Source organism: Corvus brachyrhynchos, unplaced genomic scaffold (assembly GCF_000691975.1).
Source record: "Corvus brachyrhynchos isolate BGI_N302 unplaced genomic scaffold, ASM69197v1 scaffold23, whole genome shotgun sequence".
NCBI classification, from domain to species: Eukaryota; Metazoa; Chordata; class Aves; order Passeriformes; family Corvidae; genus Corvus; species Corvus brachyrhynchos.
The window spans coordinates 13,004,993-13,032,650 of NW_008238983.1; the positions used below are offsets into that span (position 1 = coordinate 13,004,993).

The following is a 27,658-nucleotide window of genomic DNA, read 5'->3' on the forward strand; positions in this document are numbered from 1 at the left end:
CTATTCAAGAATCCTTACCAGGGTCACTTTTCATGTTTTGTCCAAGTTTCTGAAGTCACGGTCAGACTATATTCCTTCTTCATCAGAAGGACAAAAAGAAACATAATGGGAATTAATATCTGTACCCTGGTGCAATGGAAAAATTCAGCATGTCACACACTTGCTAACACACCTGTCCAATCTGAGAAAGCATCTTCAAAATTATTTCCTTTTAGCTTGTATTTAAAAAAAAACAAAAAACAAAAAACAAAAACCAACCACAAACCAAAAAAACCCTCCATAAATTCTTTCGGGGGGAGCTGTAACACAGAAAGAAGGTACGGGATATTTAATCCTTTCCAACACACTGGCCTCCCCATGCTCAGACCTGTGAAATACAAGGTAGCTCATCTGTTCTACTTGGCATCAAACCTACTACAGCTTTGGTTATAGCAGCACTGCTGGCCAGCTGCTTCCAAGAACACTGGCTTTGGGAGTCAGGTTTTGACAGCATCCTTCCACCACATGGACAGGAGACATTCCGCAAAAGGTCTCGGACAGTCTGTCCCAGCACAGGCTAATGATGCCCTGAAATAACCTTGGAAGGCTCAGTGCTTGAAAGGATGAGCTGATAGACTCTGGATCTGGCACTGCAGCAACACATTTGTGTGTCTCAGGCCAGGGGAGGGAGGACAGAAGGGAAGACGCCACCGGGTTGAAGGAACCGCTATTTCCATACAAGTGCATTCTCTTCAGGAATTTATATTAAAATCTGTATGCTTTGGGAAGTGGCACCCACAGCCAGATAACCTAAATTACATGTAAATTACATTAATGTAAGCTTTTAGCTAGGAAGCTCTAGACATCAAGACAGATGAAACTTTTAACAAAGGAATGGAAGTAGCATGAAATACAAAAGAATTTATACCAACTGAATGTGGGTCTGCTCTCTTACAGGCAATAGTGCTATCCCCCCTTTTGTCTTTGTGAGGGCTCAGCTTCAAACTGAGAATCTGAACAGGCCAACAAGTGAAGATGGTTCTTTACATGCCTCAATGGAAGTTACAAAATTATAAACCTCCTGTGGGACAGGAGCCACTGTGCCCACACAGACCATTAAAATTTACTGGAAGTCAGCAAGCAAAGTAACTCTCACCTACTAATGAAATTGCTCTTCAGGTCTTCAAACTGAAAATCTGACCAATGCTAGGTGTCATGTTGAACAAATTCATACAAGACTACCTTACTATCCTTCCTTGCTTCAACTATCAGCAATGTGGACCTCATGACTCTACGTTCTAGCCAATTTGCTCAATTGCTGAAATTTAGGGTGTGCTTGGTGTCCCTCCCCTCCTTCCCAACAGTGTTCTTTGGCACTAGATACATAGTTAACTAGAAGTGTCTGTCCCATCTGAGCACACCTGTGATCCTAATTACCTGGACCACACACCTTCCTGCTCAGATAAAGATCCATTCTCCTGTTACATGGTCCCATCTGCCCCAGAACTCATTGCTCACTTCAGACAAGGGGATTTGTAGTCCAGGTGACTTGCTCTCAATTAGATACAGAATTAACTCTTTACACATCTCCACATCAGCAAGCCTTACCCAAAAAAAAAGACATTTCAGAATCTCAGATATGAGGTAAATGTTTTTACACTTCAGTTGATCGCTCTATACCCTACTTAAGCCCCACAGAAATCATAGCCCCCTAAGGCACAATAATTATTCATGATTAATCACCCAGCATCAGATCTTGTATTGGAACAGACTGCTGTGCTCTCCCCTAATCAAATGTCAGGGTTACAGTCAGAGCAAATCAGTAATGTAATTTATGAAAAAAAATGCTGGAGTCTAAGAAACAGTCTGCAATATACGGGTACTTAAAAATAAATAGTTCTTTTGTACTGCTTACACTGCAGAAACAGATTACTTTGCAAGCCTTTAGAATAGAAAAAAAAAAATAAATAAACCAAACCCCACATGTTTACCAACAGAACATGATGCCTGAATGTCTGCATTTCTTTCCTTAATCATGTATGAATCTCACTTAAACTGTGCAGCTTTAAGGAAGTCACATACATAACTGTGCCTTTCACAGCGATGTTCTCAGTTTTCCTGAGAAAAAGAAAAATCCTCACAGTGACGATCTATTAGACTTCATAAAGTTGTCACCCCCAAGTGTTAGCACACAATGGTTAGACAAAAATTCTAATATAAATGATGCTGCAGTCTGCATGACAGAAATACCTACATAGAAATTGTCAATTCATAACAGCTGGAAAGAAAACAAAAATTAAGATAAGACTAACAACAGGAGCCATCCTGACTATTTCGGTGCATCACTGTCTCATTCCCATTTCTCAAAATGAAAGAAACTTGCAGGGCTCAATATTGGGCCCAGTCCTCTTCAGTATCTTTAGTGATGATCTGGATGAGGGTACCACGGGCGCCCTCAGGGAGTTCATGGGCAACACTAAGTTGGGTGGGAGTCCTGATCTGCTGGAGGGCAGGAAGACTCTGCAGAGGGATCTGGATCGAAGGGACAGTTATATGAGGTTCAACAAGTCCAAGCACCAGCTCCTGTACTTGGGTCACAATAACCCCATACAACACTCCAGGCTGGGGAAGAGCTGCTGGAAAGTTTTCCAGAAAAGAAAACCTGGAGGCACTGGTCAACAGCAGCTGAACTTGAGCCAGCGCATGCCCAGGTGGCCAAGAAGGCCAAGGGCATCGTGGTTGTACCAAAAATAGGCCAGCAGTGCCAGGGCAGTGATGGTCACCCTGTACTCAGCCACTGGTGAAGCCACGCTTTGAATCTCTGTGTCCAGTTCTGGGGTCCTCACTACAAGAAAGACACTGAGGTGCTGGAGCAAGTCCAGAGAAGGGCAACAGAACCGTGAAGGGTCCAGAGAATGAGTCCTATGATGAGTGGCTGAGGGAGCTGAGGTTGTTTGGCCTGGAGAAAAGGAGGCTCAGGGGGACCTTATCACTCTCCACAACTACCTGAAAGGATGCTGTAGCCAGGTGGGGGTCGGCCCTTTTTCCCAGACAACCAGCGACAGGATGGGAATACACAGCATCAAGCTGCACCAGAGGAGATTCAGGTTGGACCTGAATTCAAGAGGAGTTTCTTCATGAAAAGGACTGTTAAACAATGGGACAAACTGTACCAGAAGGTGATGGAATCACCATCCCTGGAGGTGTTCACAACTGGATAGGGAGCTTAATGCCATAGTCTAGTTGACAGGGTGGTGATCTGTCATAGGTTGAATTCAATGATCTTAGAGGTCTTTTCCAACGTAAATGATTCTGATTTTCTTGATCTTCATTGTCCTTAGAAAAAGAAGTAACTAAGTTTGACTGTAGTAAAATCCAAGCACCTCAAAGGTACTTTTTAGCCTGAGAACTTCTCTCAGTGCTTGGCCTAGTTTACCTATCTCTGTCTAATTTTCAAAAATGTAGGTACCATATGAGATATGCTTCATTGTTACACTTGTTCCAGTATCAATAAAAATACATATTTGTATCTATCCATCTCAAGGTGGCAGCTGCCATGTTTTCCTCTCCTTGAGGAAAGGGAGTTAATTGCAAGTAGCTCTACCAGTTATCCTGCATTAAGAAGGTGGCTTTATCAGAAAATCTTTATTGACTTAACATTCTCTGAAGGAAGAAAATTTACAAAAGATCAGCAATTTGCATTTAAATAGTAACAAATTACATGTAAAATTGCATGCTGTCCCAGGAAAACACAATACAAAGTATAAATCTTCAGTTTTTGCAGAAGCTGGCACACTAAAAGCAAGCACGTCAATCACCTCTTCATGCTTGGAAGGTTTTCTTTTTGTTTTGCTCTGTTTTAAAGTTGTTCACAGTGTAAGTGTGTCAAGTGACCACTTATTTAATACAGCTCCTCCCCACTTCTTTCAACACCTACTGGATACATCCAAGGCAGTTATCCACAGCACATCAGAACATACACTGAGGTGCTTCTACGTGGTTAGCAGCAGCTGCTTTAATTCCACACAAAGCCTCTGAGGCTACATTAAAGCCTCAACAGATCAAAAGGGTTTCATAACTTCCAGTATGCTACTGGAGGAAGGTCTGGTGTGCCAAACAGTGCCAAGGCAGCACATGAAACAAAACAAGAAAACCACCTCAGAACAAGACCTGCCCAGGTAAAGGGTCGCCAAACAAGGAGAGATTTGAAGGGAGATTGCAAAACTGGTCAGCCAGAAGAAAAGTTCAAGAAATCCCACAGTTGTAATAAATCCACATGTGGAATGTTTGATCATGCTGGCTTTAGCAACACTGAAACACTACTGCCATCAACCGCGAGAACATCTCGGCAAATGGATTTCTACTGTTTGCTCCAAGAAAAGATGGGATGCAATTGGATGAGCTGCTGTTCAATCAGTATTGAAGTGGCTTTTCTTTCTCTTCTGTGAAACCACTGCTGAAGACTACGTAGGGGAAGTAACTTGTTTACCTCGCAGTTCAAGGGGCTGGCAGCTTGCACACGAGCAGCTACCACGCTTCAGCTGAATGGTGATTAATTCAAGGTGGTATATTTTACAGCACAACCAGTATCTATTGTACTGCTTCCTCTAGTTTTGAGCTATTCTTTCTAACCCACAAATGCAGGTCTATGAAATAAAGGTAGTGCAAAAGAAAAAAAAAATCCCTGGTGAGATTAACAAAAAAAAAAAAAAAAAAAAAGGAATCGTAGGATGAGAAGGAGAACAGGGAAAACTTTGAACTAGGCTTCAGAAGCAAGCTGTGGATGAGAGGAATGGGCCACCTTCTGGATACAGATAAACAGAAGACTACTTATTTAGCTAAAACAAGAAAATTAGCTGTGACAGATTACCTAGAAGCTCATTAGCACACCACAATGCTGACAGCATGTGTATAATCTTACGTCATAATAATACATGCTACTGTGTCAATATCCCTGTTTCAAAAGATGCTACTGGGACAGTCAATGGATGAGAAGTTTCTGGTCTTGTGGGTTTGGGTTTATTTTAATCTTTAGGGCAAGTCATACTCTAAAAGATACATTGTCAGAAAACTATTTTTCCAACTTGCTCTCATCCAGCATAGCAGTTATGGTTTATGACTTAACCATACAGGCAGTTCACGTTCAACAGCCAGCAGCTTGTCATAATTCTGAGGACATAGAGGACTCCAGAAAAAACAAGATTGCAAGAGATGCCTTGTTCAGAACATCTTTAGCACACTTCAGTTAGACCTTTTCCTCAGACCATGGCAAAAAAAATATATTTCATGCAGAAATTTCACCAGCAAACACAGAGAAAGGATTTTTTTCCATCAAATTTGCAACACACTGCCTTATACTTCTGTATGGCCAGAAGCAGAGAAACAGGTCCTCTGAAGGCTTAATTCACATACACCTTAGAAAACAGGCTCTACAAACACTTCCAGCTGCGAAACACTTGAGGTGACTACCTCAAATATTGGCATTTATATTTGGGTTGAAAAATTCCTTGAGTCTGTCCTGAATTTGAAAAGGAAAAAAAATTCACCTAACTTGAGAGGGCATGTATGGGTGAGTAAACATGCTAAGTTGCTTTAATAAATGGATTATTTATGTATGTATGTAACATGTGTTACATATGATCCTGGAGTTACCTTCTGCAGAAATCTTTCCAAGAGGTCATGGTGGTGTGGCCAAGAAGAAAGAGCTCTGGAAGAAGGAGGATATGCAGAGGGGGAACAGGGTAGGAGCACACAGAAGGACTGTGCAGGATAAAAGGGCTTCTCTCAAGCAGGTGGCAGGAGACCCAGAGCCTGTAGAGGGTGACTAGGAAAGAAAGGCCATGGAAGTGGACTAGCCACAAATACTAGCCACAGTTAACTGTCACCTGACATCATCATTGCCAAGATGTGTTCCAGAAAGAGCCCATGATCTCCTTCCAGGACGGCCAGAACATCTTCTCCCAAGCTCATCCATGCACTGCTCTCCATCAGCCTGAACATAACCACTCAAAGAAATCCTGGGAGTCCACCAGGTGTCTGCCAGAGAGATGGAAGAGGTAGAAAACCCACAGGCAGGAAAGGGAGATGTGAGCCTTGCCAGGCTAGGCACAAACTCTTTACAACCAATAAGACAGTTCATGCATTTGAAGGCTTTTGTCAGCCCTCCCTCCCTGACCTGTGCTGCCTCCTTGCTCTCCCGGCACATGGATAGCACCTCTTCTACAATGGGCCCACAGTGGAAAGAAAAGGGGAACATGTGGCCAGGACTCTCCTGCCTCCCCACCAAATGACTCAGAGTCAGGGGCAGTCATGACCAAAGGACAGCAGCATCATGAGGGTGGAAGCTCATAAGCCACTCAGTAAGGGGGAGCTACCCTACATCGCCCCAAGGGCGGTCCTGGGGAGATACAGCTGGCAGTAGGTCCTCAGAGAAAGCAGCACAGGAGATGTTCCACTTGGATGTAAGCCTTGTGAGAGAGAGCAAACAACAGGGAAGCCGGGAGAGTGCCATGACAGGAAACTGAGTACCAAAAGCCTGTCTGGGAAGCCACAAAGGACAGTGCTGGGACAGGAAGCACCTGAACAATTATCTAGCACCTCTAGGTTCTCCTTTGCTTCTGTCACGCTGCCAAGTCCCTCATTTTTCACTGCAATACTTCTTCCCAAAAGAGGCACCCACCATCTTTAAGAAGATTAATGTTCAGAATACCTGTCTTGCTCCAACCAAACAAATCCATTTTTGCAGCCAGGTGCATGGGATGGGGAGAAACTGGACACAAATCAGCTAAATCACATTTCTGACCCACTCACGAGCAAACAGTGCCATTCCAGCTGCAGGCAGCACTGAACATTACAGAGATTTCTGGAGTGGGTTGAAGATAACTTCACAAGTGATCAGTGAGCCAACTGGGGAAGCATTTTCCTGCTTGACCAACAAGCTGGCAAAGCCAGCTGGTGGACAAAGAAGAGCCAGTTGGCGAGGAAGAGGTTGACGGCAGTGGAGATGATGCAAAGATGACAGTAATGAGTAAGCAAAGAGAGCAAGACTAGCAGCAGAAGTACAGTCTTGGACTGTGGGAAAGCAGATTTTTGGCCTATTCAAGGATCTGCGTGCAAAGTTCCCATGGCAGACTTCTCTGAAGAACCAAGGTGTACAGGGCAACAATCTGATCTTGCAGGACAGCCTCCTCAAACCTCAAAAATGGCCCATTGTGGCATGCAGAAAGTCACAGGGGAATGGCAGAAAGCAAGCTGAATGGACAGGCAACTCCTGCCTCAGCTTAAATGCTGAAACACAAAGAAGGTTGAAGCAGGAGGAGGTTACGCAGAAAGAATATGGAGATTGTACACATGCTGAAGAGTTAGAGCAAGCAAAGGATGCCAAGAAAAAACAAGGAATTGGTATACAGGCAAGTAAGGACAAAAGGATGGCTAATATTAGTTTACTTCATTCTCAATTGTGCACAGGACCCAGCAGCTAATGATGCAAAAGACCAATGACTTTTTTGCCTCAGTTTTCCCTAGTTCCTCCTCATGTCTCCCAGTTCTTTGAGCACAGTGTCAGCATCTGGAGGATTGAACTATTACTCACAGCAAAGTTACGGATCAGACAAGCTAAATAGGAGAAGATAGGATGCGTTAGAAGGTGCTAAGGAAGCTCGCCAATACCACTGCAAGGCTACTCCCTATTATCTTCAAAAGAGTAAGTCACTAATCAGAGGATGATTCTGGTGACTGCAGAGGCAGAAAACACATTCCTCTTCAAAACAGGTGAGGATGACAATATGAAGAACCAGAAGCTGGTCAGCCTTGACAAGTTGGCAAGAGTAAGGAGCAAGTCCCCCTGGAAGTCACTGCCAGGAACGCAAAGGACAAAAACAAGCAACTGGTAAATCTACACTGGCTGTTCCAAAGAACAAGTCATACTCGTTTGCAATTTATACCATTTGTACTAAGGGTCTTATCTCTCAAGAAACCAAAGATTCTGATTTCATCTAGCTGCACATACTAGGTTTCTTCAAACATAGAGTTGAAATTTTACAATGCTGGACAATCATATGGGATTTTTGGAACATCTATTTTCATTAGAAGAGTAGGCACCTCATTTGTACTCCCCACAGCCCAAAGCAACCTGCCTCAATATAGCTAAAGGCTGTAGAAAAGTCAACTGAATATTTGAGAAGAACCTACTGCAACAGTGTAATATTAATCAAAGATACCTCTTTGCCTCCACTGAAGTATCAATTCTACAAAACTCACGTGAGCTGAAATAACAGCCTGTCACTCTCCTACACTAATAGCTTCAAGAACTTCTTCAAGAAAGGTGCCAACACCACTTTGTCAGAAACCCCCTCCTGAACTGTGCAGAAGTATTCACTCTTCTGGGGAACTTGCCAGCATGACAGTATTTACTGTATGACTAATATGCATTAATGAAGCACAAATGGACAACTATTTACTTGTGCTAATAACTAAAGCACTTTATTAGAGCTAAGGCCTCCAGCATGAAGGACTGCCAGGTTCCCCCACTTGCCAAAGTTATGTCAAAAAATGGAGCCAGTGTGTAAGACATCAAGAGCTACAGCCAGTGTGTAGTAGAGTCTTAAGTCATTGTTTAACATTCAGCTTGCAAAGGACCAGCATGCTCCAGAACCACTGGCTGTTTCCGAGGGCTTGCCTTTTCATTGTAGAGGCTAGAATTTCAAATATGCACACTGGTTGTACCAGCACACAGGCCAAAGCTATCTTAAAATAGCAGTAAAGCCTGAGAGCTTTGCTGGGAGTTTGTGTTCTACCTTTGATTGCTCACTGTTCTTTCAAAACCAGAAATAAAAACACTGTATCTTAATGCCTCAGATTAAAATATCAATACTATCTAGCATAAAAGGCCATTAATACCAATAATCTGGCCCTTTGTTCATGAAGGATTCCTGAAAGCTGATCAATTTGGTAAAATTCCATCCCGAAAAAGCAAAGTCAGCCATACAAGAACAAAGTCCTTGCTCCATCCCACCTCTCCACGACAGGAACATACCTGCAACACTAAGAATAAGGGATACACCTCGAAAAGAGGCATGGTTTTGTGGGAACCTAGGAATAACTTTTTAGAAAGACCATTTCAGATTACATTATATTAGGAACTGAAAGAAAAATTCTTAGGGGATGGAAAAAGAGCAGGTAAAGACTGTTTTCAGTCATAGCTAGTGCTAGGTGGACTTGATATATTTACCCCTAGCTTTACCAAGTAAGCGGCACCTTCACTACACCAAGGCCACAGTGAGTTCGGGCTCTCCCTTCTTCTTTGAATCAGCACCTTCAGTTTGGAGTAGAAAGTCTGCAGGTGTAGAAATGGAGATCTCTGAGGCATCACATAAAGTTTGGAAATTGTACCCTCAGTTTCTTTTTAGGAACAGGAAAATTCTCCTCTCAGATCTGATCACATGAACAGCTTGATGCAGAATCACAGGATTTGGGGTGGTAGTTTGGAAGAGTTTTTTCCTCCCTCCAATTTTAACTTAAAAAAAAAATTTAAGTAAGTGCTTATGAAATATTGTCCTTCCTTTGATCAAACACATTCTCTTTAGACTATGTAAGGCAAGAAAATACTGGGCATAACTTTGCACAAGGCCTGTATCTAGATACATTTCTTGGAAATACTTAAATATAAGGCAACATTATATCATTGGTCTTTTCCAAGGATAGAAAAGACCTCTCTGAGCCAACTGGCATGGACAACAACATTAAGAATTATCCAAGCCACAGTGCTTTCTTGAAAACTGACAGCTCCAAATACACAGCAATATTATCTTCCTCTTAAAAAAACAAAATAATCTTCTCCGCTGGTTACTGTTTACTCATATGTAGAGCACAGAACATCTGTAGGAGGAAGGTTCATTAAAAGCACACCCCTCCAAACTATCACTAACATAATTCCAGTTGGCTATAACAAATGCAATTTTAAAAACAATGCTTCCATTCCTTTGTATTTTAGGTTTCTTGTCTTATATTTATGCAGGTGTTTGAAGTGTGAAGCTGTGTTAGGACTGGTACATCAACTCTCTTCTGTTAAACTAGAGCTGTTACTAACATGAAAAAACTCATACCGGTAAGTCTCCAAATAACCAGTTGGTAAACAGCCTGTTAAATATTTACTCATTTGGAAAAGATCCAACTCATTAAAAAATATACAGGAATTTTTTTGGTGCTATAGTCTGCTAAACTGATTGTTACCATTGCTTCAGAAGCTTTGTGAGAGAACAGAAAATAGTCTGTTCTTATCAATGTGGGTATTTTTTCAGTCTGAAATTATCGTATTAAAAGTTGCATAGAAGTCAGAACCTAAAGAGACCCACTGCTTTTGATTTTCACAGTATCACTGAATGATTGGGGTTGGAAGAGATCTCTGGCGGTCACCTGCTCCAATCCCCTGCTCAGGGCCACCTACAGCCAGTTGCCTGAGACTACGTGTGGATGGCTTTGGACTACCTCCAAGGGTGGAGATTTCACCACCTCTCCTAGGCAACCTCTGTCAGTGCTCAGTCACCCTCACAGTGAAAGAGCGCTACCCAATATTTAGAGGGAACCTCCTGTGTTTCAGATTGTGTCCATTGGCTCTGGTCACCAGGGAAAAGAGCCTGGGCTCCATTCTCTTTGCAACATTTCAGGTATTTATATATTTATATATATTCCTAACATCCCATCCCCTCTCAGCTTTCTCTCAAGTATAAAAGTAGCAAACTGTAGGCTTAAACATGTATGAAAACCAGAGGTAAACCAAGAGACTGCTTGCATTTAACAACAGGTTCAGTCTAGTGTTTAAGCATGAAATCATTAACAGGAAGATGCAAAATTAAACTTCTTTACTTTATTTCTTCACTTGATTTGCAACATCTGTGTTGTTTACTAACCAGTGTTAGTAGTAATGCAAGTAGCAAATAATATGATTGACAACTAGAGTGCTTTGAGTCTTTTTTCTCGATGGGTTGAAAAAATTCATATAATTGAAAAATGTGGACTGAGCCACTTGAAATTTCTTGCTCACATTCACCTTCGAAAAAAGACTTCATGTTTTGCCAACCAACTTCTATAAATTAGAATACAAAAGCAGAAGTGCAAAAAGGTACATGCCTGCGATTGGAAATGTAGAAAGGTAAACTGGTACAGCAAAAAACAAAAAACAAAATTGATGAGCATTTCTTGTAAGAAGGGAAACTGTAATCAATTGCATATAAGCTTAGTGTAAGATACAAATTTCTTTGATGTTATTTTGCTTCATTTAAGTATTCTGATGATACACCATAGTGCTGGCAAGTACACTTCCAGTGGCATCTTTAGGAGGTAAGCCCCACACTTTTATTTCAATGTTAATGAAAACAACTTGCTTTGGGACAATTTTTTAAACAGATTTTTCTCCAAGAAAAATAGAGGCTAGAAATCTAGCTTCAGTTGGTCTTCAATGAAAACTAACAAGCAGCATCAACTCTATCTGTAAAAAACATTTGCAGTCTCCACTCAGGGAGACAGATTTCATAACTTCATATTGGAGGCAACATGTCTTGTAAAAACATTCACTAATGTTAACGCTGCTTTGTGCTTTGTGTCTGCTCCAGTCCGTCAACCCTCTACACCACATACATGTAAACTGTTAAAACAAGAGTATCGTCAATAAAAGATCCGTTGACTGACACCATATTTCACAAATCTGATGACTTTCTGCATTGGCAGTAGCAACATTTCAGCTTTTCTTTATGCAATATGTAGAAGAATGATGCAATGTAATAATGCATCTGGTGGTTTTTCACTCAGCTATGCCCAAGGACTTTGAAAGCCTGCTTGTGCACTCCGGTCCTTCCATACTGTCCTCTTAGCATGAAAAACCCAAACCCTGGGACTAATTTTATGCAAGCAGAATCCTTGTACATTTAAGCCTTATAAGAGTAAATTAAGCTACTGTTTATTTTGAATCTTGAAAATCATGTATTGGGTTTGCATGTGAAGGCTTTGGAAGTGGGGGGAGGAACAGGGGTGGCTTCTGTGAGGAAAAAAAAATCACCTCTGTTCAATTATGTCCTGGTTCTGACCAAGGCTGGGTTAATTTTTGTAGTAGCTGGGAGGCAGCATGGCGAGGACACTGAAGTTATTCTATGCCACCTCACCTTATAGCCAGGGGTGGAAAAAAAGGGGAGTCTGAGGAGAAGGGGTTCCTTCCTGATGAGCAAGCCTGGTACTAGTCAGGTTCCAGGAGCATTTTGCGTGTGAAATCACTCTCTAAGAAATACTTTTGTTGTCAATATTGTTGCTGTTACTGTTCCTTTTCTTATCTCATAGCTGTTTGCAGTACATTGTTCTTATTTTAATCTGTTATCTTTGCCTTTGTGCCTAAAATTCGCCTCTCTGGTCACCCCCAAGTGACCTAGGGACAGTGGGGTTTGGAGAGGCTCAGTGGGAGAACTAAATCAGGGAGCATCATTCCTAAACCACGACAAATAGCAGATGAAGAGAGGAGTGGGAATATGTGAGAGAAATAGCTCTGCAGAAACCAGGGTCGGTGAAGGAGAGGGAGGAGGTGCTCCAGGAGCTGGAGGTGAGATTCTCCTGCAGCACATGGTGATGACCATGGTGAAGCAGCTGTGTCCCTGCAGGGACCATGGAGTCCCACAGAGATCCACCTGCAGCCCATCCAGGGCTCTATGCCAGAGCATGTAGATACAAAAATGAGGCTGTGACACTGTGGGAAGCCCACACTGGAGCAGGCTCCTGGTGGGACCTGTGCACCCATGGAGAGAGGAGCTCACACTGGAGCAGGTTTGCTGGCCCTGTTTCTGCCTTGTAACCCTCCCAAGGCACAGCTGCCTGTTCCAGAAGGACTTCATCCCGTGGGAGGGACTATGCTCATGTGGGAAGGACCCACACTGGACAAGTTCATGGAGATCTGTCTCCCTGGGAAGGGGCCATGCTGGAGCAAAGGAAGAGTGTGAGGAGTCCTCCCCCTAAGGAGGAAAGATCGTCAGAGACAACTGACTGCAATCTCCATTCCCCGGCATCACTGGAGGGGAGGAGAGGGAGCAAATCGGGAGTGAAGTTGAAACTGGGAAGAAGGACAGAGTTGGGGGAATCTGTTTTTAAGATTCAGCTTTCTCATTACCCTATTCTGATTTGATTGGTAATAAATCAAACTAATTTCCCCTAGTCAAGTCTGTTTTGCCTGTGACGGTACCTGGTGAGCGCTTCTCCCTGCCTTTATCTCATCCCATAAGCCTTTTATGATATTTTCTCCCCCCGCTCAGCTGAGGAGTGACCAGCACCACCTTGGCCTGGAATCTTTCTTACCACAACTGGCAAGAAACATCTCCAAAGAATCGATAAACAATTGTCAACAGCCAAGTTAACGAAGATTTTCAAACAGCATCAGGCAGACAATGAGGGCCAAAACATAGGGTTTCAAGAGCTCTTTCCAAGGCCACTTGGAGACAGGTTCTGCAATCGAATGTTTTTCATGCAGGTTTTTTTACGATAAAAGACATTTTATGCACACAAACAAGGACTGCAGCATGTATGCCTATATTAACACTAAATAACAGAGTGTTCAATTCCAAATTGGCAGAGATAAGCCTGCGTCATATAGAAGGCACCTGGATGTCACAAAGGTAAGGATTATTGCATCCATCAAGGTAATTCTCTAAATAAATTAGAGAGTTAATAAAATCAAAAGGGTTTTTTTCTCTCCTTTCACTAAAAGAGAAACCCTCTCTTCTCTAACTGCCCAAGCCACCCCTGAAAATAAAAATGCGAGTTTCCCGAAAACCACACTCACCAAGATGAAGCACTCTAGAAAAACAAGTATAACCTCAATATGCCATGGACTTGGATCAGGTGACCTCCAAAGGTGTCTTCTAACATACTGTGTCATTTTATTGAAAACAAGAATCAAAGCTGCCATACTAAAACCTGGAGAACCTCTGCCTAACTGTTGCTCCAGATGAAGGCAGAGGAATGTCATTATTGTAGTTCTAGTATTGGCAGCAAATCACCTTCACATCCGCAAACCTGACATCATTCAAAGAGGCTTTCATTACAGTAGCTAGCCTCTGATTAATTCTCTTAGGTATTTAATTCCTACTCTTGCAGTGCACAAAGCTTCTCAAGTATGATGTGCAATATTCTGCACTCTTATCTGATCAAGAGGATTATTAGCAATCCTGAAATCCACAGTTCTGTACATATAAGAAAAAGCAACTTCCATCTTCTCCCTACTTTGTGGCCAAGTGCTTGTAGTCCATTTTGTACCAAGTTACAAGTCCTTTCTCAAATAAGAATTCAGCTCACTAAAACCAAAATATATTACTTATTATTGAAGTCATACCTGCATCTTGGTCATGAGAAAACAAACAGAAGGCAGAAAGTGGAAGATAAACAGAACATTCCCAGATGCCCAAAATTTTATCTTTATAAACCGAGAAAAACACCCCATCTTTTTGTTATTTATGTCACTGAGACTTGTACAATTAATGCAAAGGGTTAAAGAACTAAATATTCCCTAAGAGTTCAAGTCACTGCACATAAATACTGTTGTGACTACAGATTGCAAAAGAACGGAAACACAGTAAATCATCCCGTTTTTTCTGAGAAATTCTGGGACTATGTTCTGAATTTCCAGGAACAGAAGACAAGCACTGCCAATTCTCACTGCCGGATTTTTATTGAAGAGTTCAAGAATTTGGAAATGACTCCTGAAAGCCACTGAAAGATAGTATTGATTTTTTTTTTTTTTTTTTTTTTTTTTTAAATTTAAAGAAAAAGAAGAAAAAGACTCTTAAACAAGACCTGAAAGCTTCTGAAAGAAGCAAACCTAGCAAACAAAGAACTCAGTAACAAAGTCAGAGATCTATACTTTGCCCATCTCTCCAAAAACATAAAAAACCTGAGAAAAGGTGGACTGGCAGCAAGACATCCTAAAGCACATTCTGTAGTGCATACTCACTTATCCAGGTTCTCATTTTTCTTGCCTTGAATATAATCCCAACCTCCAATGTGTCAATTTATTCTAATACTGAATTTACAGCATTAAGGTCCCAACCTTGGGATCTCTGGAGCAGTGGCCTTCATAGCCTTTCATTCATATTAAGTAAGAAAATGTGCTGAAAAAAGAGAATACTTCTTTACACTCTAATCTAGAGCAAATTTAGTTTAACCTTCTTTCAGCCCTTTACCAACAAAATGCTTTCACTGCAGCCAAATTTGAAAGACAAGTTGATGAAAGCTCCTAAGTCAGATTTAGTAGGGGTGGAAAAACAGATGTTCAGGGTTTTTTTAATGCAAACTTCAGTTCTGACAGAAGGCACAGTAGTTGTGAATGGGCTTCCACAGTTAGTCTTCAAACTGGTTATAAGCACTTAGGGTAGTTAATACACAGTAAGCTTACACCAAAAATAACTGAGTGCCTTTCCCACCATCTTAAGTCACCCCATGTTGCTCTGACACTTCCAGTCTGCTGACTGCCCCAGACTAAAGCAGGTTATCTACCAGGTTCGTCAGAGCAAGGGAAGTACCAATGAAAATTCACATTCTTACTTCCTATGAACCACTAAAGGCACTATTTTCACAGGAAAGATTGACACTTGCAGCCCAAAAACGACTGCCTAGAATGTCAAGTTTCTCTTACATAGCTCTCCTTTCCATCAGCTTTGCATCATGACTCAAATGATGCTCCAAATGAATTGGAAGCATAATTTCACAGTGCATCCAAATTATGAAGTCCAGGCACATCTATTCACATATTCCTTTAAAATCATAGATCCAAGTATAGTAACAGGTTTTCAGAACATCCAATTTCTCAAAGTCCAGTCTATTTTTATAGCTGCAAAAGAAGCTATAAAAGAACTCCTATGTTTTTTCCTGTTATCCAGAGAAGCATTCAGGTACATTCAGCTGACAACTCAGCATATACTAACATTAGACTTTTAACTAATTTGAGGTTTCCTGTTGGGGAAGAAAAAATTGTAAGCTGACATATTACACAACATGTATAAATCCTAAAGAGATTTTTTGGAAATTTTGTTGTTGTTTTTGTCTGGTTTTTTGCTTGTCTTCCAAATGAGTAGCATGACTGTAGTAATCACTACTAGCAATGTCTCTCTTGGGACAGAGGGAAAAGGTTTTAATGTCACATGACACTGTTTAATTATTTGTGTATCTACAGGGTCCAAAATCATAACTGAATCCTCTGTGTGGTAATCATATTATGAAAACAGATGATAAAAAGTGCAAAGAAAAGATTATATCCAAACTAGCAATTTGCAGTTTCATAGAAAATACAAAGCAAGCATTATGCCAACTAAAACTGCCCAGGGGAAAAAAGAGAACTTTCACATGCATTTTTGTCAAGTATCTTTGAATTTAGCTGACGGTTTTTTAAAATATACTCTTTGTAATATGCCATATTGGCTGCTTAGATACAGCACAATGACTCAAAAAGCATAGGATCTAACCAAGTGTAAAAATCTCTGCCTTTGTTCCTACAAATATAGCATTCAGCAAACTGATACATTTTGATGCAAGGCACTTAGCTGGTATTGTAGCTTGCCACCTTTTCTTTGCCTTCTCCCAAATAGGAAATGGCTATTTTTAAGGCAAATTTCAAATCTTAATCCATATATATTAATAACCCAATTTTTTTCAGCAGCAGAACTTGAATACAGGATGGTAACAGAGGCTCTGTTTCCAAATGTTAGCAAAACCCAGAGAATTGCCAGACAGCTATTAGCAGTTTGATGAAAAGTTTGAATGCACCACCAATCACCGGCACACAGCAATATGATGCTACAAGCTGACACGAACATGCAGTTTCACAACTTACTATCCGATAAGGAAGATGTAAAAAGGAGTCTGGGCAGCCAGCTAAAGCCATTTGTTCCTTCAAATTTTCTTCAAATTACATCTACTGCTTCCCAGGACCTGCAGAGTACAAACAAACTGTCAGAAACCATACTGAAGACATTTCATCAACTTATTATTGAAAACAGTTGGAGGAGGAAGACCAAGAAGATCAAGATGAGGTGATGAGGATTTGCATCAACTTGAAGCAGAAACTGTGCACATTTGCTGCCTGTAGCCTAGCAAACACGTTCAATTTGGTATTTCATTTCAAAGCCCAACATAACTATTCTCAGGACACGTGGCTTCTACTTTATTCCCACTGTTCAGGCAAAAATGAAAGCCTCCCTTCACAGCAAAACCCTAGCCATTTGAAAACTGGCTCTCACCACCTGAGGCTATGTTTTCAATTGTGGAAAGAAAACACTGAAATCTGCGAGTTAATTAAGATGACTGTCACTTATCACAGCATCATTTGAGTTGGAAAAGACCCACAAGATCACCAAGATCATTATGCAGCATTAGCCTTCAATGCCTGGCTACACAACTTCTAACCTTTACCCTTTCCTGCCTGCCTTTTCTCTCATGGTTTTATTCTCACACAATATATCAGTGTCACATACAAATTAATTCAAGTCGTGCACTTGCTCTTCTGAGTGATTATTAGCAGCAACTTTGCAAGGTGAGTTGTGTTTCTTTAAAGCATCAACTTTGTGATCAGATAGAGCTTGAAAAGAAATCTGCAAACATTTAGAGGAACATATGGCTAAAGAACTAAAAATAAAAAGGCAAGACAATGTCAAGAAAGTTATTATAACTGCCTCCTAAAGGAAACAAAAATAAACCACAATAAGTAAATAAAGCACTATTTTCTGCTCCAGCATTTCTTCCAACCAGTGGTGAAGACATCCCTGCAGTGTAAGACAAGTGATACCACCTCCAAGTAGATGAAAAAAGCATGACTGGGGGAAGAGAAAGCAGGCTGCAAAGCACAGTCAGAACTTTTACTTCTACCACAAGCGAGCTCCTGTGTTGTGACTCCTGTTCACTATTAATTATTGATTATGTACTCAAAACAAAAGCCCAAGTTTTAAACAGGCTACCCACTGCTCTCTGGTAAGCATGAACTATCACCAAACCAAAGCTGCCACCAAAATTTATGGGACAGTTAAGTCAGGGACAAGGGTTAAAAAACATCTTGGACAAAGTGTTCCCAGAGGACTTCCAGCCTACGGTCCACAAACCATGCGCTCATCAAGGAAGCTTTATTTTACCTAGTCCCAGGATGAGTTTGGCTGAGGTATGGTAGCCTCCTCATCTATCAGTAAAGCAGGCAAACTCCTGGGAACTTTCCAGGAAGTAGTTACTGGGCTTCTGCTGTTTTCTGTGATCAATTCATACAGCCAATTACCTCAGGAGGAAACTGGTTTTGGCAATAGCAAGTCTGAAAATCCATTTAACCAAATATGCATAAATCCAGTTGTTCATTCTAGGTAAGTAAATGGAAAAAAAAATTAAACCCAAAATCTTACAGGATCCAAAGTGGGGTAGGCAACACCAAACATCTAACTGTAGGCACGTTAGTCAACTTGCACTATTGCTAAACATATAAACAGTGGTATACAGCCATCTAACTACTTCTCCACACCTAAAAGTTTGCAGTCAGTTTTAAAGATTGATCTGAAGATTTCACCTTAATCACCCAGTTTGTTCCGGGAGAATTAAGCACAGATTTAAGAAAAGCTCTTTAAAACCTTTTCACTTGGGGGAGTAGCCATTTTCTTTTCTTTTTTGTAAGCACATCTACAGAGAAATTAAGCAAGCCACTGGAGTAGCTGTTATGAAGTTGGTAAAATGCTTTAAGAATAAAGAGAACTGTATTATTGGCCTCTAAACCCACCAAGACTAAAGTTTACATAAAGGGAATAAGGGAAAAGAATTGAGCTTTACACGGCAACAGTTTTGTTTATTACCACCTCAGTATTTAGCCATCAAGAAAAGGCACAACTGCTGCAAATTTAATGGTAGGTTATTTAGGACTGAGTATCAACACACCGGGCTTTTGATGTTTCAGCAAAAGGCTCCAATTCACTTATAGCAAGATAGATTAAATATGTTCCTAAACAATACCAGACCAATTTGTCTACTCTAGGGTGTGCTGCAGTTTACGCCACAGCCCCATTACACCAATGGAAGATCATAAATTACCTCAAACAATAGTTGGAGTCAAGACTGCATAATTTATCAAGAACCATTCGCTTCACTGCTACATTCTTGAGTATTCATTTGTTAACACTGCAGAAACAGAGGAAAGCAATAATCTCTAGATGATATCATTCCTGGTCAGTCACATATTAACACTGATTTAAGATCTCATCTCTTTTGTCTGTCTAAAAACAGTTTATCAACCTAGTCCTACCCCAGGAATACAAAAAGCCTTTGCTCACCTTTGGTCTAAGGTCCTTTGTGCCACACCAACAAGTAATAAATTTCATAGGGACAGAACTCTACACCAATTAATGTGTTCAGTAGATAAATATTAGGACTTAAAAAGAAAAAATAGATCAATTTTTCCTGTGCTGTTGTCTTTAAACATGATTTTTAGCATGTCACTTCTCTTCAGAGACTGTAGCTGCATACAGATATACATGTTCTTGCCACACAATTTACACAGCACAAATCACAAAGTAGTATTCAAGTGCCAAGTTACTGCCCTTCTCCTAAAATGCCTTACATGGGGGAGGGAAATTCCAAAGGATTGTAAACAGACAACCAGCTATGTAGTCGATCACTGTTACAAAACTCGGGACGTTCAGCTGAGAGAATAACTGTCATGCAACATTGAGCGAGACAGCCTGTGCACATTCAGAACCAAGCGATTTCATCTGCTTTTATTGGCTTCAGAGCTCTGCCTTGGACAGAGGCCCTGAAAGGACAGTCATGATAAACCAAGTTTCAAAGGTCATGAGACTAATTTTTGGTATGACATTCTCTAGAATAAAGAATGGACTATTGTAAGGCACAGCTTTGGTGTCTCAGTCTCTAAAAAGTGTTAAACGAACTCACACCATCCAAAAGATTGCGATCAATCCTGCATGGAAAACACTGCAGGTATGCACCCTGGAGACTGTCACTGCTCTGAATGGGTTGTTTAAGTCACAATCAAATTATTTAACTAACCAGCAGATTAAGTTGTTGGTTAACTGCAAATTCTGCCCATTGCCAGGTATGTTTTTCTGATTTATCTCTTGTTCTCTGCACATTCCCAGCAGAGGAAACGGTATCTCGCCCAGCACTCTGGAAGCAGACACAGCCTACGCACCTACGGATACTGTGGTAGGAAAATGGCAGGGGTATGGTCACTCTGCCAATTCAGGAAGTTTTCCAGGTTCTACATGTGCCATCTGTCAAAGTCTTTAAATTCAAGAGAAAAATAATTTTTAAAACGCAATTGCTTGCAGATTAGTTAGGAACAGGAGGAGGGAAAAAAAAAAAAAAAAAGGATTTTAACCTGGCAGAGTTGCAAGACAAGCTCCAGAGCTCTTGAAAACTGGATTTATGCTCTTTTATGAAAGGTGACTTAACAAATTTGTTGAATGCTATACCCTTTTAAGTATTTCAACATTTTTCTTCATAATGTTCTGCTTTCTACAACTGAACTACTGTGAAAGAGGGAAGGTGAGAAAGCTTCAACATAGCCTTAATTTTGACCTGAAGACCTTTATCTAAGATCTCAGGTTTTACATACAAGTTAGAAATCTTTCCCTCTTTTTTATGTATACCTTTTATTCTCTCAGACACTAAGTATCACTATTCCATTTCTCCCCACAATGCAGAATGAGGCTTAGCAGACCAAACCTGGATTTTCCTAAGAAACTAGAACAAAGTCTTAAAACTGAATCAATCCAATATTCTCCCCTAAGTTTCCTTCAGGACTGTGTGGGTTAAGTCTACTGGTCTTAAAATTTAACATCTTGAAGACCCAGGGAGAAAAACACCCTCTCCTTAGCCTACACAAGGAGCAGTCTCCAAGACTTCAACTGTTCTCCTGGCCGTAGGCTCCCCACTACTTCATATCATCTAGGAAAGTGTTCTGTTTTTTTCTGCAAACATGTACATATATATATATATATGTATGTATGTATGTATCTATATCACTGAAACAGGTTTACAAGACGCAGCAGTTATATGGACACACCGAGCAACCCTCTGCAACACAGGCATGAGTACCCATACTCTGACACTTCCTTACCAGTCTACTCCTATTGCCATAGTTACAATGGAAATAAAGTTGGATACAAGCAGCATGAGGCATGCCAATGAATTTTCTGTAGTTGAAAGACCTGACAGCTAGCAATGTCCCCAGCTGCACTGAAACTGTGGGACCCAGATGTGCTTTTGCATGCAAGATCCACACAGCTTCTCACAAAAATGAAGCCTGAATGACTATGTGGGCTGAAAAAGTGCCATCAGATTCCTTAGCTGGCTGGACCAAGAAGACTAAAGCATCCTTGGCAGCTCACAAGTTTGCCATCAGGTTTCACCATAGCTTCAGCAATCAGTACATGCAAGGATTTGTAAAGCATCTTGCCCTCTTTTAGACATAGCTTCAGGTGGAGACTGTGTCAATTTGCAACACTGAGAATGCCCTTCTCCCTCCCCAAGGGATCACTTAGCAAGCAGGTCTGGATTCATCACCTCAGACGTGTTACTGACCACGTTCTTCGCTTACTCAATTCAAACACACACTTGCTTCTCTCCCCAGCTCTGAATGTCCCTCCTCACACCCAAAGTCTTCATTTGCCCATGCTGAAAAACAATACTCGGCCACTTTCCCTTCAAACAAGTTTTTTCTTCCGAAACATCTCCCCAAACACTCCGGAATGGAATCACCCTGCAACCACAAAAGACTTAATGACATGATCGTCAACACCCTGATGGCCTACTGAGATTAGCAGCAGGCAATATTTAAGAATAGCTGCAGTTTTCCCAATTTCTCCCCATTTCCCTTGCACGAGTTGGTATCTTCACATGCATTTTGTTACACATATGTACCCAAAAGGCATTTGCAAGTCTATGATATGGAGCAAATGCCTAACTAGAGGAATACTTTGAACATCTTTGAAAACAAAGCATTGTTCTAGCTAAAATTTCAAGGGAGTGTTGCGCACTAAAATGAAAAGCACTGTTCAAAATATAAATCATCAATCAAAAGCACTTCAGTTACGTCCAAACACTCCCACGAAACCCTACTAAAAAATCTGGTCTTATAAAAAAAGGGAATATAATTCTCTTTTGCCATTCTTAATTGCAAAGCTGTTAGTCTAAATATTACACCTTGTAAAGTAAGCCATTTGCCATTGTACTTTTGCCAGAAAGTGAAGAATCTTGGCAACGGCAATACAGGCTTTTGAAAGCCAAAACAGATACATACTTCAGAAGAAGCACAGAAGAGCTGATGCCATCCCACTTCGAGCCTTGCCAAATAAAATTAAATAAAATATATGCAGTTCAGCATTTTTTGGTTTCCTGAATCGGCCTAAAATTTTGAAAGGGCTCAAGACTCATAGCCCATGAATTCATGTTCACCTCCTGACAGAACAGTTTCACTGACAGCAAAGATAAAGTCCTGGGAGAAAAACAGTATTTAGCTCAACAACACCAACAAAAAATCAACCAACCAACAAAACAAAAAAAAAAAAAAAAAAACCACCACAAAAAAAAAAAAAAAAAAAAAAAACGAACCACCAACCAGAACAAGCCACCAAACAAAATCAAAAAACCGAACAACAAATCCCAAACCTATAACAAACTTTGGAAATACTTACAAAACTCTGCAGTTTACTGTTTTCCTTGATCACTGAAAATCCTCTTCTGTCTCCTAATAGCTTCAAATCCATAGCTTTGAAGCAGGAACTTTGGCAACTAAACAGACTTTTACCCAAGTCTAAGTGAAATGTTAATTAGACAGAAACTGAAATAAAAAACTACATCATATACAGGAGACAAAACCCATCAGCAAGCCATATGCAGAGGTAGAGCAGGTACAAGGATGCATGACTGGGACATGAGATGCACAGGGAGGCAGCCCAAAGTTAACTTCATCTGACAATGCCATGACTAATGGTCTCTAATTTTGCATATACAGTTCCTCACTACATCCTTTGCCTCCAGAGAACTGAAAAAACACTGTCTCTATTCACTGTGTTGTCACTGTCTTGCCTTTCTTCCCCACTCCAATCTAGTCACATTTCTCATAAAACAGAATCCAAAATTTTATAATTTTGGGAAGCAGTCTAAATAATTATTTCCTTGTGTTATTTTAAGCTTTTATTATCCAACCTGAAGACTTAGAGTGAAGTTATACAACAGTCAAGATGATTTAATAGCTTGTTACTGCCAAGAACAGGACAGACATCCCACTCTCTTCATCAGCCCTTGTTCTGCCTTCTTCCCCCACTTCCTCCCAGAAGCTTCATGGCACTCCCTCCTTCTCCCCCTTTTGTGTCATGTATGGTCCTTAATGAGTTCAGCTTGTGTTAATTAACGCATTTGTTTTGCTGGGTTAGTGTTCTGCTAAGGAAGCAAATGCAATAAACTTAGATCTGACAGGCAGTTCAGCTGGCACAATGTGAACGGCAGGAGACCATGAGCAAGAAGGGAAGGAAACAGGATCACCCCTCTCTAGTGGCAGCAAACTATTACATTGGCCAAGGCAACCTGTGAACTTCCATTTTCTTTGTTTACTGCCATTAGGAGCTGGCAAACCTTTCCTACTGCACATCCGTGAGAATTACTGCATTCCAGGCATCTCACAGAAGTTAAACATTTGGATAGATCTCTAAATAAAATATGAAGTTTTTCTCACAGGCACGTTCACCTTGTGGCCCCAACTCAGCTGAAGTCTGCTTTTGTTGCCTACTTACCCAAACATTGCTTTTTGCATTCAACACTCTAATGAGCCTTTGTGTTTCCAACCTGCAACTGGTGTGAATGGTCCTGCCCCCTGCTCTGCAGTGGGATTTGAAAGCCAAGGGCTCTAGACCCCCCAGCCCAGAGACTAAACTACACACAAGACATTTTTCTAAACAATTTGAAGTGAGTTCATCAGCCTCGCACAGTGCTTTTTTTTTAAGAAAGTCAGATCATTACAGATTCTGTCTGAAACCATAGTTTAATCTACATGCCTATCCATAAACATCCATTGGAAAATCTACCAGACTCAACTAGCCTTTACTAAGGTGGTAAGATGGTAGCATGCACTCCTCAGCTCTTACTTTTACAGACTCCTGACAAAAGTTAGGAGAGATAATAGTTGAAATACATATACAATGGTTTGATAGAGAGACTTTTAAATTCATAGAGTAGCAATCTGCAGCAAGGATGCCCTGTTCCCAGGTTATGTTCCCTTATTTCTCTACAACACTCCTTCATTTTGGAGAATATTCCAAAGCAGGCAGAAACCTTTTTTCCTCTCCTGTCTGATGCAAGACATAGATATTGAAAAATAAAAAGAAAAACAAAGAACAAAAGGCAATCTCCGATCACATGACCTACTGATCAGTTTTTCAAGCGTTTTAAGCCTGTTTCATCCAAATGATGCATTCATCAATCATTACAATTCTTCACAGCCTATTCTTCTTTACTTGGATCTTTATGCAGGGGACTCTGTAGCTTGAAGAAGAACTTGCTAGTTTTTGTTGCACCATACTGGCTACAGAGGGCTGACCATAAGGCTGACTTCAAAACCAACACTCACACTTGTGCACAGAAGCTACAAGCACATATTTATCAATACCATTCACATCCCTCCTTAGGGTCTCTCCTGCTCTCCAGGGTTTTCAGGTGGGTTAAAATTCTTTTCCTGGATTTAAAACTTCATTATTGTGGACCAATGACATCAGACATTAGGGTTTTTACTTAGACAATTTACAGGGTTTAATACTGATAGTTAACACAGTAATTGTACATGTATCACTGTTCCCTTGGTACAAGATTTTTTTTTGGAAGAGTTATTAACTAGGATTATCAGAAGCTTTTATTTAGACATCAAGTTCATGTTTTTGAAGAAAATCAATTGACAGAGGCTTCTACAGTTATCTATGATTTATGTTCATGAATAAGCACTGGTTTATTTAAATAGTCTCATCCCATATAAATGGTTGAAGCTAGAAGGCAAGTTTAGACATTTCAATTCAAACTGCAAGCTACTCACTGAGATGGTATCTTTCTGAGATACCATAAGAGGTACACTTAAGTCAGCAGGTTATTCTCAGTATACCTCATTTGTATGGTTGGAACACTCAAAAAAAGACTTTCTGCTCAGCCTCTAAAAAAAAAAATCACATTCTGTGAGCAGAAATGCATTCCCCAGCCATCAACGGCATGTTAATTCACCCTCCAAATAATTTCATGGTAACTATTCCCAAACATGATTTATTCTAAAGAATTCAACTGTTGAAACAATTCTGACAAAGACACCATAGTAAGTAACAGTAGCAAGTAGCAAAAATAAAAAAGCAAGCCCCTTTTAACTCTCATGCACAGCAGGGTAAGGGTTACCACAGAATGACTTTTAAGTGATAACAGAGCCAGGAGAGCCCAGGACTACACCAACCCCAAGCAAGCAGGCAATGACCAACTCTGCTGCTAGTTGCAAAGAGAGCAAGGAGGCAACTCCAACAAATACTGTGCTGGCCCTTGAGATGAACAGAAAGTCCTGTCTCTTCAAGAGGGCTACAATAAAAAAGTGCAAGGGATAACACACAAATTAAAGCAATGCATACACCCTTGATTGACTGGAACATAAAAAAACTGTACCCAGTTTGGAGACTGCACTCATTCACTCCCATGCAATGAAGCAAAGCAGGGCAAAGCTCGCTCAGCTGCAAAAAACCTGCTTTTTAAGATACTGATGTCACAGACACCCCACGTGTACTTTAACGCTGCCTCACTAACGAATCACAGCAATCTCTTCTTAGAGCAAAGAGACCATTTTGTAATCTCAAATGCATTTGCTGGCATTATGCAACACACAAGCTTCAAATCCACGGGTGGCTTATGGTTAGCAGCAGGCAATCAGTGCCAGCTTTCAGAACACAACTAAAATGTTACTGGTGCTCTATTCTTGAATACAGGCTAAGAATTTCTATAAATAAATAAATAAAGGATATCAGCAATGCAAAAGTCTTTCTTACCCTCTTATGTCTTTTAGCCCTTGAAAAACAGTTTCAAGCTGACATCTCAAAAGCAAGTATGCTGACCTACTTGCAAATATACCACCCTGGGACAAACAGGGCATAGCTTTTTCAAATAAGTGTAAACAAAACAGAAAACAAACCTACATAACAGGTTAATATTTTGTAGAAGGGCTAATGTTCAACAAAGCTGAAATCTGGCCAACTGATCACATGTTTCATGTGCATTACTGAACACTTATTTATTGCTATTAACCTGTACCTGCAGAGACGAAGAAAGAGAATACTCTTGCTTTGATTCTGAAGGTCACGAGGTGACCAAAATCCCAACTTAATGAAGGCTGTGGTGAGGTTGCAAGTGTCACAGCTTCCACCAACCCTTTCAAAACGCAGTGTTGGAAAGCACAGGGAAGAAAACTGAAGTAATACCACCCAGGCTTCATAGACTATGTCAACTTAATTAGAATGGTATTTTGGCAGTACCAAAAGATTACATATCGAAGGCTGGGTAGTAGGCCAAATGACTAGAATATTTTGCCAAGCCACCTACATTAAGAGCTACTTCCCTGTACTTGCAGGGTGCCATAAAGGAAATCTGTTGTTTCAGGCCTTATGAGGCTGTTTAACAGAGGTATGAAGTGTTGAATATCCCCAGCACTGAAGGTTAACTAGATATGAGTTAAACAAGGAACATCCCTAGTTAACCTTCAGACTCCGGAGCTACCAAAGGGGAACACTTGTTCTCCAAGGGTGCAGGCTCCAGATGTAGTGCCTTCCCTGTGTACCGATGTGCTTTAACCCACAAAACACTCCAAGCCTGGAACCCACACACAGGTCTCATCTGCATTCTCCCACCTCCAAGGTTGTCCAACTGGTACTAGCAGCAGTGGAAAGGCGGGAGAGAGAGGACAGAGCATAAGTATCCCCAGACACAACATCGTTTTATAGGCCTGGAGTTTGCCCACAGAAGCAAACCAACATCCAGGCTGCGCATGGAGCTGACCACAACACTATTACAGGATATGAAGGCAGTCACACACCCCTGGTGGTGGTATGTGTACAGGAGAAGTGTACACGCCTGCACTGCCACATCAGGGAGGAGAAACAGGCTATCCTTATGTGCAGTCCATCTCATTCCACAGCAGCTATCTGGATGTCAGAGAAAGCTGGGGCTTGCCTGAGCTGAGCTCAAGAAGCCACTTGCACCCTATACAATTCAATGAAGCACACTACTGGAGCACCTGGTTCTTTCCATTGACAACAACAGGAATTTAGAAAACTGGTTCAGATGTAGCCATCCATAATCTGGAGACACAAAACCAGCCAGAGGAGTCCCTCCCCAGTGTACAGCACCTGAACTTCAAACTCTTAGCACCTCTGGAAAAGACTGACAATTATGCCAGACCAGTCACGCACTATCCCCAGACTTTTGGTCTCTGTACTGCAGAAGTCAATCCTGACAAAACTTCAGTTTCTCCCAGTAGCTTTAAGGGTTTAATTTCACTCAGTGTGTGTGTCTTTATAATACATATATTATACACATATATTACACACACACATTTACATGTGAGTGTGAACTCTATAAACAGATGAAGAGATTCTTTAGCAGC

General features: G+C 40.9%; 1 protein-coding gene across 2 annotated transcripts in view; it reads right to left on the minus strand.

Moving 5' to 3' along the window:
* GRB10 (growth factor receptor bound protein 10) overlaps positions 1-26,073 on the minus strand; it is a 116,640-nt gene extending 90,567 nt beyond the window's left edge. The window contains exons 1-2 of one of the 2 annotated variants that reach the window (XM_017738726.1): positions 26,049-26,073; positions 16,835-16,932 (exon numbers count right to left, since the gene is read on the minus strand). In XM_017738726.1, the coding sequence (XP_017594215.1) occupies positions 16,835-16,885 (51 nt within the window). In that variant the 5' untranslated portion in view covers positions 16,886-16,932; positions 26,049-26,073. Of the gene's footprint in view, positions 1-16,834; positions 18,945-26,048 lie in introns of those variants that run through there. The other variant, XM_017738727.1, reaches the window with a different exon arrangement.
* Positions 26,074-27,658: the final 1,585 nt, after the last annotated feature.